The sequence below is a fragment of the Epinephelus moara genome, chromosome 13 (assembly GCF_006386435.1).
Source record: "Epinephelus moara isolate mb chromosome 13, YSFRI_EMoa_1.0, whole genome shotgun sequence".
In the NCBI taxonomy this organism is placed as follows: domain Eukaryota; kingdom Metazoa; phylum Chordata; class Actinopteri; order Perciformes; family Serranidae; genus Epinephelus; species Epinephelus moara.
Window position 1 is genome coordinate 14056309 of NC_065518.1, and position 14798 is coordinate 14071106.

General features: G+C 38.9%; 1 protein-coding gene across 10 annotated transcripts in view; it reads left to right on the forward strand.

Moving 5' to 3' along the window:
• The window catches only part of pax2b (paired box 2b), a 45718-nt gene extending 35417 nt beyond the window's left edge, over window positions 1-10301 (forward strand). For 5 of the 10 annotated variants that reach the window (XM_050060348.1, XM_050060357.1, XM_050060350.1 and 2 more), the window contains 3 exons: window positions 3798-3899; window positions 6017-6103; window positions 8404-10301. In XM_050060348.1, the coding sequence (XP_049916305.1) occupies window positions 3798-3899; window positions 6017-6103; window positions 8404-8525 (311 nt within the window). In that variant the 3' untranslated portion in view covers window positions 8526-10301. Of the gene's footprint in view, window positions 1-3797; window positions 3900-6016; window positions 6104-8384 lie in introns of all 10 variants that reach the window. The other 5 variants (XM_050060352.1, XM_050060358.1, XM_050060354.1 and 2 more) reach the window with 3 other exon arrangements.
• Window positions 10302-14798: the final 4497 nt, after the last annotated feature.

Genomic DNA, 14798 nt, shown 5'->3' on the forward strand with positions numbered 1-14798 from the left:
GCAGAATATTAAAAGGTACAAATACTATTAAAAGTACTACAAACTAGTACTGATAAATGTGTTACATGATGAAGTCTGAAAACAATTCCTGTTGCTCTAATTTAAATATTTTCACACGTGTTTTATTGTCCAAAATAATAGCTATACAGGGTATCAATGGCTCCTTCCACCCCCACTCTCTCCTCCTCCTCCTCCTCCCTGGCAGGCCTGAGTCTCGAGGACCTCCAGGCCTGCCACCCTGCCTCTCCACCAGATTCACCAGCCGTTTCACTCCCCACACATCCCCCTCTTCCGCAGCCCCCACTGCAGCCAGTATGCCTGCCAGCCTGTAGTAGCAGGTACTCCAATACCCAGAGGGCTCATTCGCTCACCCTCAATTAAACAAATAAGTTACTCGTGATATTGCACATGTATGAATTGGATTTTTTTTTTAAGCCAATATCTAAATTTGCCTGTGGTTTTATGCTCTCATTAGCGATGCTAATTGGTGACAAGAGTCAGTTTTCAATATTCGGACAGATGAATGTGTTTTTGTATGAGGGTGAAGTATAGCAATGGAGTTTACTTGTAGAGTTCTTTTCATATTTCATTTTGTTTGTTTGTTCTATTGTGTCATATTTTGCATTGCATATCGCACAGATGACACAAGCACTTGGGTTTGCCACACACTACAAAATAGTACACACAATATCCAGATGAGATGAATAGGTATAAAAGGTATGATTTTCCGAAACTATCAAAAACAAAGCAGCAATCCCATCCTGACCTACTGCATGTGACAAAAAGTAGAAAAATATTTTCGTCTACATCAATTTTTACGCATGTAGAAAGTATTTCTACACTCCACAAGTTTGTAATTTGACTAAGTCAGACAGATTTCTATTGTGAACAAGAGAAATGAAAGAAGAGAGAAAGTTTTCCTACAGGAAGTTGAGTTTGTAAAGGCTTCAACACGCACAACAGTTTTCCTGTGGCGTTTGATGCATTTCTGTCCACTAGTCCCTCATTAAAGCTCCATTGGGAGATGATTTTCCCTCCGAGTCCAAGTGGCCCTCACAGCTGACAATATAACAGGGGCCTCTCTTACCCCGGCCCCTGCGCAGATTGGGGGTTACGTGCCGTTTTGTGCAAACGTCCCTGTGGCCAGCGAGGACAACCCAACCGTCACTCTCAATTACAGAGCTGAATATCTGCAGCCGAACGGGTGACGCTCTGCAGAGGGGCCAGTGTGCGCAGAGAGGAGAGAGGCTGCCATATTCAGAAAAGTTTGAACTGTGTAATGAGGAGACATGTTTGTGCGACCAGTGTTGAGCTGCATCAAAGCAGCAGCTGTTGTCTTGTTTTCAGTTTAACTGTTAGAGAGGCGGACTGATGGTTTCTGGGGTTTGGTAACAGGTTTATATGGCACTACATTCCATGAGATGTTTGTCGAGTGTCTCTAAAATGAAGTGTTGTACTGACTTGCAGTGGTGGTGATGAGACACGATGTCACCGTAGGTTCACATGATATCTTTTTTTAAAAGAGGTGACATGTTATAAGTGTTACTTAACTGCAGGAGCTGGTTTGCATTTTTAAATTGAACAATAAAACCATAGCTAGAAAGCTATTGAGCACATTTACTCAAGTACTGTATATAAAGGGTGCCTATTACTGTCCTTATTTTCTGTCTTATGAAGGGTGTTCATAAATGTATGAAGGGCTAATCCCTGTGAGCAAAAACCTCAGACTGCAGACCGGTCTGACACTCAGCTTCTAATTTTTTCTACTTTCAAAACAAGCTGACTGTAGCTTATGATGGATTTCTTTAAATGGTCATCTGCTCCAGGCACACCTACTGCAAGTGTTTACATACACTGCTACATGTAGCTACATGCTAACATCCGGTAAACATTTATTTTATCAATTTAACCTTTACTTATTTAACCAGAAAAACCTCTTGAGATTACAAATCTCTTTTTCAAGAGCGTCCTGGCCGAGGCAGGCAGCAACATGAGTTACAGACAACATAGAGGAAAAATACACAGTAAAAATGTAAAGCTCTAAAACAAGCAAAATAAAACACAAAATAAGATTACAAGGGCAACTACATGATAACAAAGACCAGCTAAGACACACTGTGACATGGGCATATAGAGGATTGTGTACAAAAATCCTGCAGCAGTGCTTTGAAACAGCCGAGAGGAACCAAAGAGTGCATCTTTAGGTCCTTCTGCAGAGAGTTCAATATATAAGGAGCTGCAGACATACAGTAAATGCTCGTTTACCAAACTCTGTACGTACCCTTGGTACAGACAGTAAAAACGTGTTCTGTGAACGGAGAGCTTGCTTAATATACACACATAAATATGCTGAAAATAGGCCAAGACTAGCTTTGTAAACAAGAGAATACCAATGAAAACATCCACGAAATGACAAATATGAAAGGGAAACATAGTTTTGGTTGCAGATGTTGGTAATTTTCCCCCAGTTTTGGACCATATTCCTGCTGGAATACATATTTGGTTGTGAAAATTATGGTTTAGAAGTTTTTATTGGGGATTTTTTAAGGTAGAAACAGCAGCTCTACTCTGTCACAGTCATTCCCCTGCTTCAAGTACACTGCTACATGTAGCTACGTACTAGCGTCAAGAACGCATGATTATTGGATGCTGATGTTCGTATCCCCCCATTTCGGATTATATTCCCTCTGAAACATGTTTGGTTGTGAAGATTTTGGTTTAGGACCTTTTATTGGTGATTTTTTTTTTAAGGTAGAAAGCTGGTGACGCAGTGACGGTGTAGAGACTACAGATGTGGAAGACCCCAAAACACAAATCAATCAGAGCAGACTGGTCCAGACTTTTTTGGGGAAGGGGCTGAAAGAGACAGGTGCTAAAACAGAGCATTTCAGACAGAGGGTGTATACAGGTGTTCCAGCACAGACAGTATGAGGATAATAAACTGTTTTTCGACCCTTAAAGCATGTAGATGTGTTTGAGTAGAAACCAAAAATACAAGCATGAACCTGAAAATGAAAATAATGGGTCCCATTTAAGTACAATTTTGAGGTACTTGTAATTATTTTTCATCTCCCCGGCTTTTCATTATGTTTGACTTCACTACTTTTATTTGAAAGCCATATTTACAAACTTAAATTTAATAAGAAGATCAGTAAATATGAAACATCTGTACAGATTTAACGAACCAACACTACAGTGGGTTAATTATTTCCATCTCTGCCTGCTACATCATCATCATATGTATCCGTAATAATATCTCAGTAACTCAATACATATATAAAACTATCAATCTGAAAGGTATGGAAGCCCATTTCTGCCAGTAAAATAAAAAACAAGATGAAAACTTGAGCCTTAGGATGAAAAATAAAGATCCTGTGAGTCATTATAATGGAAACGTTCTCAAAATAATGAGTTTGTAAAATACAGTTTCCCATTATTTTCAATACTAGGTCACTATTTTGAGAGTGTTTATTATTTTGCAATAACTAAGTCACTATTTCGTCAAAGTTTCTTAATAAAATGACTTATAGGGTAGTTTGTGTTTATGACATTGATGGAAATGGGATTCCATTGAAAGGGACCATTCTCTATGATGAGTATTTCTGCTTTTATTTTCATACAATAAGTACATTTGTAAGAAAGTATCAATTCAATGCTGTATTGCAACTTTTACTTCAGGATGTAAAGATTTATTCCACAGCAATATATGGTCCAAGAAATGTTGTTTTAATGCACACAAATTCAAACTAGAAAGCACTGATGAAGTGTTTTTGTTCTGTTTCATTTTGTCTCTGCAGGTCGGGATATGGCCAACACAACCCTACCTGGGTACCCCCCTCACGTTCCCCCTACAGGCCAGGGCAGCTACCCAACATCCACGCTTGCTGGAATGGTTCCTGGTGAGTGAGTGACGACGTCACCACTTCATATTGCCATTAGGCGGTCTATTTAACAGGTGGCATCGCCCTCAAAATGAACAGGTGTAGCAGCTATAGAAGCAGAGTGAAGAGACTTTAGCGCCAAATTACACGGAGAGGCGATAAATATTGACCTGCAGAGTAAGAGGCACGCACGTCCTTATATTAGCTCTGTGTGTATGATTGGATTAGACAGGCTGAATAAGTGATCAGAGACAGGGGAGAGGACGGTCGCTCTCCCTTCCTTCCTGCTTTCCCCTCCGCCTTATTGGCTCATTATCTCCCCGCGTGGCCTGTTCGCACCGGCCGTCGATAAACAGCACCAGCAGCCCTCCCCAGCCTCTGCGCTCCAAAGCATATCCCCTTCCCCTCCTCTACTTAACCTGCAGTTCAGGTTCACAGCAAACAGTTAAGGGTCAAAAGGCAGAGGCATGGGAGCCCGGTAAATATTCAAATCGCTGTCTCTCTGAGGAGGTCAGGCTCGTGTTTCACTGCCAGGGATGCAGTTTTGGTGCCGGGGCTTATACGCTTTTCCGGCTCCGGCGTCGCCACACGCATTTTTCACCAAACCACAGCCGGCATTTTGCTTGGGTGTGATTAAACCACATGGAAGGGGGAAAGCAGTGGAGTGTGTCCTGTGTTTGCATATCATTTACCGATCACACAACCCATCACAGGCTCTGGCTGCTCCTCTTTTCTCCTTTATGAAGGGCTGCGATGACGAGGTTTGTTATCACCTCACACCAACCAAGAGGGTTATAGTAACTGGGCCATTTGTTTTAATCTTAAGTGGCAAGTAACCTTTGAAAAACAGCAAATATATATTTTTTGAACCTTCAAAATTAGGTAATGGAACGAGGAGTAAGTGCTTTCGTTTGATTTTTCCAGATTTTAAGATGTCCGTATGTTGGTTAAATAAAGAAATGTCAAAATGTTTTTAGGAATTTAGACGATCTGACCCTCTGAAAAAGTGAGATACAAAGTTTTGCTATTTTCTTATACATTACCACACTTATTCGCATGAAAAAAACGTGCCATATGTATCCCATGATGCTTTGTAACTGTGTATTTTGATGCTGTTTTCTCAACATTTTCTGATTCATTTAGGTTGGCTTTTCAGTCTAAATAAACTTTGATACACAGCAGGCATGCACTCTTTCAGTGCTCTCTAGTTTTTATTCCTGCCTCTGTCTTAAAAAGCTGTTTTAAAAAAAAATAAAATAAAAATATAGAGACTTTACATTTTTTGACATACTTCTGCAAACAGCTGAGTCTGTTTAACAGCTACCAGTAAAAACAGAGGGAGATGTGGTCGCACCCTGTGGCGGTGCAGCCCGGATTTACTTTTGGATCTTAACTAATAAAACTGTTAAATCATGTCAGTGGAAAAGCGTCAAGTCAAACATACTTTTACTTTCCATTTGTTCTTATGTGGCACAAAGCAAAAGATAAGGGCCTTAATCCCATGGCTTGTGGTTTTGTGTTACAACCCATTCATCCCATACACAACCGCTAAGATTTAGTGACAGGCGCAAAAACACTGTTAAAGCAAAGCCATTTCTCACCAGCTTCATATAAAATCCGGCCTTTATTGTCTCGTAAAAGAAAGAAACGTGTTGAACCAACAGCAGTGCTCACTGACATGCTCCAAGTTAGTTCCTCCTGCAATGAAAATCCTGTCGCGCCAAACACCAGAGCTCAGACCAGAGGGGATTCAGATTGGAGATGTTAAAAAATTCCTCCAAGAAAGGCCGCAGGATTTATTGCAGCATATCAAAAATGTATGCATGAAACTGTTTATTACCACTCTGTATTTATTAGAGCGGTTTGGAATATAGTGGAGGAAGAAGAATGGGTAGATATCCATAAATGGGACAGGGAAAGCCGCCTTCAGTGTCACATCCTGTATTGTTCAGTGTTGCATAACTTAAGTGAAATGAAAAAGAAATAAATTACTTGCTTGACTGGTTGCACATCGATGACTATCATTTTCCCCCTCAAATTGCATCCTGTTTTGAATGACGAGAAATGACTGCATGTGAACGCCGTAATGGTTTGATGCATTGAAATGCTAATTGATTTGTTGTTTTGTTTTGCAGGGAGTGAGTTTTCGGGGAACCCCTACAGTCACCCACAGTACACAACCTACAACGACGCCTGGCGATTCAGCAACCCAGCATTACTAAGTGAGTAGAGACTGAAAAACTGGTTTCATTGACCGTTGGCTAAACCCCGCCCCAAAACGGCGATAGTCCAAATGTAGCCTTAGCAGCCGTAACTAGGCCCAGAAGCTTTGGATTTCATAGGGGCTGTAATAAGAGCAACACTCTGACTTTTAAGAAGCTGGAGGGTGTTTTTTTTTCTCCAGGTTTTCCAAAACTTAAAGCCTAAGAGCAAAAATGTAAAGAATAGATTAAACTCTGTGTTTATCTGCTGTATCCTGAGCTGCAACCGTTAGCATGCCCTGCTAACTACCTCACTAAATACAGTAGTAACTTTCTAAAGTCAGGAGCACAAGACAGAGTGTGTAGAAGCTGGTCTTGGGTGCTTTCAGGATCAAGGATCTAACGTTAAGCCTCATTTCCACCAAGTAGTCCGGTTCGGGTCAGATCAGTTCAGTCCACATTAAAACAATTATTTCCACGTTTTCGTTGTGAAAAGTTGTCAATAGCACTAGTACAACCATTCTCTACTGTCACCATTTTTGGTCACCTCTCTGGGGGGGTACCTAGTACATTGATACGATGCTAAGAAGGTGGAGCCAGAAACACTGCAGTCTGTTGATTGGTCAATAGAGGGCAGTCACTGCTCAGGGCTGAGTTGTGGCTCGTTTTACAGCTCATGTAACCACTGCTCATACTGTGGCAAGTTTTTCGTACACTGATAAACTATAACTATAAAATGTAAGGATGTTTTGCTGCCTCTAGCAGCAGCTATAGCCTGAGAAAAAATACTTTAATTCACCCTGCTGTTAGAAGGCTACTCCCGGCAGCACTGGCAACTTTTAAGGTGGAATATTTTCTTGCATGTTATTCGAAACATAGGTCGACAACCTGACTCAATCAACACACCTTAAATGTCAATATGATAACTCTGACCATTTCATTTGTTATTACTGTCTCTCTAGAATAAGATACACTTTAGTGACAATTGGATCTTTAAACGTTTAAACATGTTTATGAATTTCAGCCGGATTATGTAGATAAACGTGTCAGAGTGTCTTTCTGGAGCGCTCCGGCAGCACCACATCCCTGCGCTTGCCTGAAAAGGACTAGATGCTCAAACCTGCTATTTCTAAATATCTCATCGAAAGACTCTCACTGCAGCCTGTTCCATTTTGTTCTGAAAATAATGCGTGCAACCCATTCTGTGGATGATAAACGAGGTGCAGAAGTTCCTCTGTATGACCATTAAAAAGTAAATACAGCCTACATTTAAGTATTGTTTGTTGTGGAAACGCTAAACAGATCTAGGGTCTAGGTATATGTTTGTAAAGGTTAGTTTTGGTTCTAAAGGTACTAAAACTAAGTACCTCAAGTTTTTGGCGGAAATGTGGCATTCACGGCTTTGTCCTTCTCTTTGTTCGTACATTTGCCAAACACATCAGTTAGTCCTCATCCTGAAAGAACCAAATTATAAACAAGTATATAAGCAAAGCAACCAACCATATTTATGTTGAAATGAAGTAAGTCTGAACGTCTAACCTCTAAAATTCATCACCTGGTAAGGATGCTAAATTTTGCTTTGGACATGTAGCTTTAGCTTCAGCTTTTTAGCACAATATTATTATAGACCAAGATTGTCACCTTAAAACCAGTTTGCTAGAAAAATTAGACTAAGTCAAATTGAGATGGCATTTTTAGCCAAGTCATGGACTCATCGTTTGCGTAATAGGCTAGCTAACTACATCTGACAAACAAATCAATTGTCCCCGCTGGCTAGAAAGGAAAAACTTGCTTGCTTGTCTGAAATCATGGACACTTTGTTTCAAAAATTATAAAAACTCAAGTGATAAATACCTCTGTCGTCATTGTAAACTGCATTATGTGTTCGGGAAAGAGTGGGAAAAAGCTTAGCAACAGTATCTACGTTGCTACGTAACTACGAGGTTTAGCTAACGGTCAAATAATCATTATCATTTTACGTAAAAGACCTTTTCAGTTTAGAAAATATGTAAACAAATGCTTATAATCAACTCACTGTAAACAAAAAAAAAAAGTTTTTATGGCAAAAAATTGGCAGCTGTGGTTGCCGGAATTTCACCGTAATAAATACAATGGAACTTTTTCTACTATGACAGTAAGAGGATATTAGTGCTGTTGATTGTATGTTTGGAGGTTTTAAGGTTGGAGTTTGATTCCATATTTTACCAGACACAGTGATTAACATTAAAGTATCATATAATACATTTGGTAAATGGCATTTTGTTTGTTGTTTCAAATGGTTCGTTCTTCTGTTAACTTTCAGGTTCCCCTTATTATTATAGTGCCGCATCGAGAGGCTCCGCCCCTCCCACTGCTGCCACTGCCTATGACCGTCACTAGTTACCATGGAAACCAAATCAACCTGCAGGACCATGGCCTTAGCCTCCATATTGCCCCGGTGTGAGCGGCATGGTCCACTGGACACTGAGCAACTGCGCATAAAATGTTCCCCGGCTCACACAATGAGAAACTTAACGTTTTTTTGGGAGGGGATTCCAGACGACTGCTTCCCTCTCTCCTCCTCACAGCTTTTTTTTGGACACTCAAAGCCAAAAAAAATTTAAAAAAAGAAAAAAAAACTACAAGAAGATCATCAGAGACACTGAAAGTCACCACACATGATGAAAACTGGCTAATTGCAGTAAAAAATGAAAAAAGAAAAAGACTGAAAAGACAAAAATACCAGAATCTATTTTCCCTCTCTGTGGCAGCGTCACAGTTTCATCCCATCACGGATCAATACTGTACATTCCTTTTCTTGGCGGCTCTCAGCAGGGACGCTGTCCGGAGCTTAAAATGTAGCAGCAGCCTTTTTTTTTCCTTCTTCCTGTTTTCATTCGTCTCCCACTCCGATTCAGACGGCAGCGCAGTGAGATCAGAGGAGATTAGCGGCAGCACGTGCAGGCTGTGGCAGGCTAACGTTTGTTTTTATCCATCTGAACAGTCACCGACCAAAACATCCAGCATGAGTAAAATCGATCGCTTTTGATGCCATGAGAAGATTAGGACATGTTCTCTGTGATACACAATCAAGATGTAAAAATGAAAATAAATAAAGAAACATCCATGTGAGAATAGAGGGAGCCATGACAATATATCACCATGGCCCGCTATTTGCAAGATTTCAAGAAACTAGTAAATATATTCTTAAAATGATTTTTTTATTTCATTTTTATAATTCGTAACGACTAAACTGCAGACTGCTTGGCTAGTGTTTTACTATTTCTTATTTGTCAGGATACGAGAGGTCATCAGGCAAAACCTTGTTGTGTTTTTTTGTTAATTTTGCACTATGTTGGAGGTTTGCAACACTGGAGCGTTATTATGCAGAAAAATGATGATGCATATTTTTGCTTTATGTCATGAAACTGACTGTAAGTCTAATAAGTCTCAGTGTGAAAAGGCACTTACAGTTTCACAGTTCTTTTTGTTCCCTGTAATTCAAGGCCCATCATGTCACTGCCTTGACGTGCACTACTATGTTCTCACAGCTTACATTTTTATTTAAGTTGATTAAGTCTTTGGCATTCAACCACAGAAAAAGGATACAACAGCCATCCCGAGTCAAACCAGTGTCATATCGTCTAGTTCGAAGCCGGATTCACGATCCTGGCGACTCCAATAACGTCAAAAAGCAGGGCGACGATTTCAGCTAAATGCCTTAAACATGTTCCCTCCTAACTTCAGCTCCCTCACATGTTTCAGGCCAAGTTATTTCTTTGAATCAAGCTGGAACGATGGTTTCTTCATCTGTCAAGTGAATGTATTTGCATTTGCCAAAGACTTAGTTCTTGTTAATGTTTATTTACAGGCCGCCTATATGCATCATGAGAGCAGTATTATTATTATTATTGTTATTATTATTATTATTAGGAAAAACCCACATTGTTCATGAGGAAAAGTATATGTATAAATTCTATGCAGTGCAGAGATGGTCATCATATGCATATTCAGCTGTAAACCTAAAGGTAGGTGGAGTTTATTTAATTGTTATGTTATTTACAAATGGTTCATTTTGTAGAAGGATTTTTTGTGTGTGATGTGAAGACACTTCTCTGTAAATACAGTAAGAAAAAATGTCTTTCATGTTCATGGGTATTATCACTTTCATTATGCTGGTCTCACATGTACAATAATAAAAGTGTCTGAAATCTTTTACGCAAAAAAAAGGGCTGCATGGTGTTTCTGACGATCTGGAGAAAAGCTGAAACAGTTAATAGAAAGAAAACTAATCGACAATGTTTCTGATAATTGGTTAATTCCATAAGTTATTTATTAAGGAAAATGCACTGGTTTCAACTTCTCAAATGTTAGTGTGAACTGAATATCTTTTGGTTTTCGACGTCAGCTTGGACTCTACAGCAAAATGTGACAGAAGAAATGATCAAAAAAATGGGAATAATTCCTTTTTGTGGCTCAAATCTTTAAAAAGAAAACTCAGAAAAGTTCTTTTAAATGAGCCTTTAAATGAGCCTGTGTCTTAAATTTTAACCCTTTGTTGTCACCATTTGGTCCCTGATATGAATTGATCTGCCAGTATGGTGATACTGAGTTACGTTAAGGGTAACACTTTATTTAAAACCCTGGTAAACACTTAATAAATATCTTTAAACACAAGTGGTGGAAAGTAGCTGAGTACATCAACTCGTGAGCTGTACTATTCAATGTACTTTTTTCCTCCCATACATTTAAATTACTTTGCAAAATAAAAATTCTATATTAAAAAATCTGTTTATAATAAGTGATGCATCAATATTAAACAATTCCCACAGTATATAAAGTGGGTAAAATTGGATTCACATTGACAAACTACATCAAAATGATGCCTCATAGAAATACGATTAAAAAATCAATAATAAAAATGTAGATGATTAAAGCAGTTTAATATTATCGATCTCAAAATCTAAGTTTTTATTGTGTGGGGTTATTTTTGGAAAGGGCCTGTACGTGGCATTTCAGGGTTAAAGGTGCACACACTTTTACGTTATATGGTGTATAGGGTGCCGTTCAAGACACCTTTTAAACAAATTTAGGACAGATTTTGGGACAAATCATGTTTTACTTATTTAAGCATCACAGGTAAACACTGCAGGCAAGTAGTATACATGTGGTCTTCTGCAGAGGTGTTATGTAGGAATATGGTTATTAGAGTGCATAAAGTTAATCTACATTTTGCCAACAAGTGCAAGTATGAAGTAAAATGACAGTATTGTAGTTTTTTAAAGATTTGTTATATAAGAAATGTGGAGTTTTATATAGAAAAACTTCACTCATTTACACAAAAAGAAATCAAAAGATGTATAAATGAAATTACATCAAATGTTTGTAGCAGTTACAACCTCACAAATTCAAATCTAAGACTATTTAATGACTTTTAAAGCCTTATTGTTGCCCTGTAACACTGAATTTAAGACATTTTAAGACTTTCTAGGGACTTGTAGAAATCCTGGGTGTAGGAAATAAAAATTAAGTTAAACACACAAAATGAAAATTTCACATTCACAGATGATCTTCGTAGCTATATTTAAAAAACAAACAAAAAACGTCCAAACTCGGTCCCAGGAGGAACTCCCATCTTTCACACTACCTTATAATCTATTGAGCACAGACTCACAGGATGCTCTACCACTGCATTTACATAACCTAAAAAATCTGGAGCTTTAGCTGATTCACAAGGCCTTGAAATAATTCTAATAATAACCGATAATTTACATACTGATGGATTAGCTTTTTTGGAGAGCTGTTACCCAATATACATGAAGCAGGAGTCAAAAAGAAGAAAACCAACAACAGAGGACTGTCATAACTTGATGAGACTTGATAAAAGAAGATACAGCTCGCTGATCTTGCTCAGCATCACATTTTGACATTTCGTCAGTATTTTAATGATTTAATTTAATGTATACACTCCTGACAAAGGTCCAGATTGACCGAAATGTAGGTATGACCGATACATTATGATGTTGAGATACAGCAGAGTGTGGGATCTTCTTTTCCAAGTTTAAATTAAGTGTTACATGTTAAGTGATGTTTGCAACTTTTGCTTGACATGACAAATAATTCAATGGGTAAAAAAAAAAAAAGCCTGTTGAAATAAACACTGGCAGAATGAATGCAGGTAGGTAATGAGACTACTTTGAGATAAATGTATTTGTTTTCCAGGTATAAAGATCACATGGTGCACAGGGGGCGCCTACAGTGAGAATGCCTCTAAATGTTTTCTCCATGATTCGGATCAGCGAGCAGCACATAAAGTGTTTAACCTCTCCTCGCTTTGTAAAGCTGAATTAATTTTTCTAGCAGTGTGCCTGAATTCAATTTGTGCTAAGTTGCAGGGAGAGATTTATGCATGAAATCCCTCTTAGAGCTTATTTCACTCTTTCTTCGCGCCGTAATCCCTCCGCCGCTGCCGCCTTGTATGACTTAGTTATATCATTATTGATTTACAACAAGTGGACACTGTCCTGATTAGCGCTGTGCGATTTGCAAAGGATTTGGGGGCTGCGGGAGAACACGATAAAGCAGTATGTACATATGAAACGATGTCAGACAGAATGGGAACATATAATACAGTTGTTGGGCTTTTCAGTTGTTAATTCAGACATTCATTTCTTGGTCCAAATACTGTTTATAATCTTGTTTTAATGGAAAAAAGAGAGTTTTATCCTGTGGTCCTGCATGGATGGCAGTGATGTGATATTAAATTAAAATATTATGAAGGTTTTTTTGGTAGAATACTCACACTGCGCATTTTCCTCCCAATTTTAACAATGTAAAGACAGAAACTAAGCTCCTCTAAAACACACTGAGCTGAGCTGTTTTTTGGTGCACTCTGATGCCTCTGGGTCCACGAGGAGAGACCCCCTTTTTGCTTTGTAATTCAATTTCTCTGCCTGTTGTTTATTTCATAGCTCCCCTGTGAAGCATCAAAAGCTGATGTTCTGTCAGCCCCTAACTGTCGTATATGTTTGTCATTCACAGCCCTTGTTAAAGGAAGAAGGGGGTGGGAGTGGAGAGGAGAGAAAAAAAAACGGGGAGCTTGACTCTTTCCTCTCCCCAGCTGAGAATTCCCAGAAGCAGAATTATTCTATTTAGATGGAAACTTTTTTGTCACTTTCCTGTCTAAATTGGCATATCTGGCTCTCTCCTCCGAAACCAATAAACTGTGAACCTGGATGTATCTGTCAATCACGCACAAGCTGACTGCAGCATGCCAGATGACAACAGCATCCTTTGGAATATAAATATATATATTATTTACTGTATATAAGAGGAGCGGAGGGATGATCTGATTGGCTCTAATCAGCACCTGTCACTGTCGTTGCTCATCAAACACTTAGATCAAATTAAAAATCAGCAGCAAAAGCACAATTAGCTGGCTCAGACTGACAAAAGTGTGAGACACAAAATTGCGTATTTAATCTTTAAAACTATAAAAACTTAGCAGAGTGTTGCACAAATACATTTTTATTCAGATAGTTCAGTAATCAAGTTAATGCACAAGTGCTGAAATCTTGATTTACGGCACATTTTACACAAGAAACAGGCTTTTAATGCTCCACTTTTTGCTCCATATCTATCCGTGACGTTAATGTCATTACTCCTCGTTACAAAAACAGTAATTATCTTAATGTGTAGACCTCATTCTGGAGATTGCTAATGTGGAAGTTGAGTTATTGTGCCTCAAAGTTGCACGAAAGATACGTACACATAGAACAGTTTGTCTCTATTGTAGACACACAATCCTGAAAACTTGAAGCTGATGTATCAACACGACCCCAGACCCACTAAATTATTCTAATTTATTTATTTTTCATTTTTGCTAAAGTCTGAGCACCAATGGCAAAGTTTAGCACATTTTGTTCACCTGGAAATCACTGGCCTTCACAAGCTCACCTGGCAGAGCAGGTGCCCCACGTACATAGGCCATGACCCTGCTGCAGTGGCTGCGGGTTCAATCCCAACCCACGGCCCTTTGCTACATGTCATCCCCCCTCTTTCCCCCTTTCATACTGTGTCTGTCCAATCAAATAAAAGTAGAAAGCCCCCCAAAAATCTCAAAATGCCACACCCTAACACCAACTGGTCTCACTTACGTCCCACCTCTTCAAACTCAAATAGCAAAACTCCTCCAATCATGTGTCAGCAGTGTTTTAGCAGTATTTGCTTTGTTACCATTTTATGTTGGTGCACTAATATGGGTTCTTATTTAACTTAAAGTATCAGTTCATTTACTGTGACTTTTGGCAAAACAGGTAACCTTTGTGTCTTCTCAGAACTCTGACAGTAACAACTTTTACAGCATAAAATATGCCATTTTTTGCCCATATTCATAAAGGGAAATTTCAGTTTATTTCAACCTGTCTCCTATCGTCCTAAATTTGTTTGAAGTGACTAGTGACATAAAAATAATAGTTAGCATGTTAGCCGTTAGCCTAGATACAGCTGGGGCGCATAGTAGCGTCAGACCTGTTTAAACGTAAGTGAACGGGCATACTTCAAGTGCAAAGTTAGTCCACTAAACAAGCTTTTTTTCCACAAAGACCGCCTCATATCGTTAGGATAAATGTCAGAGAACATATAGAAAACGACATGTAAACGTGTTGTCTTACCTTACCGGTGTGCTGCCATGTTTGTTTATCCCTCTAGCTCTGCTTTCCAAAGCGCGGCCGAATAT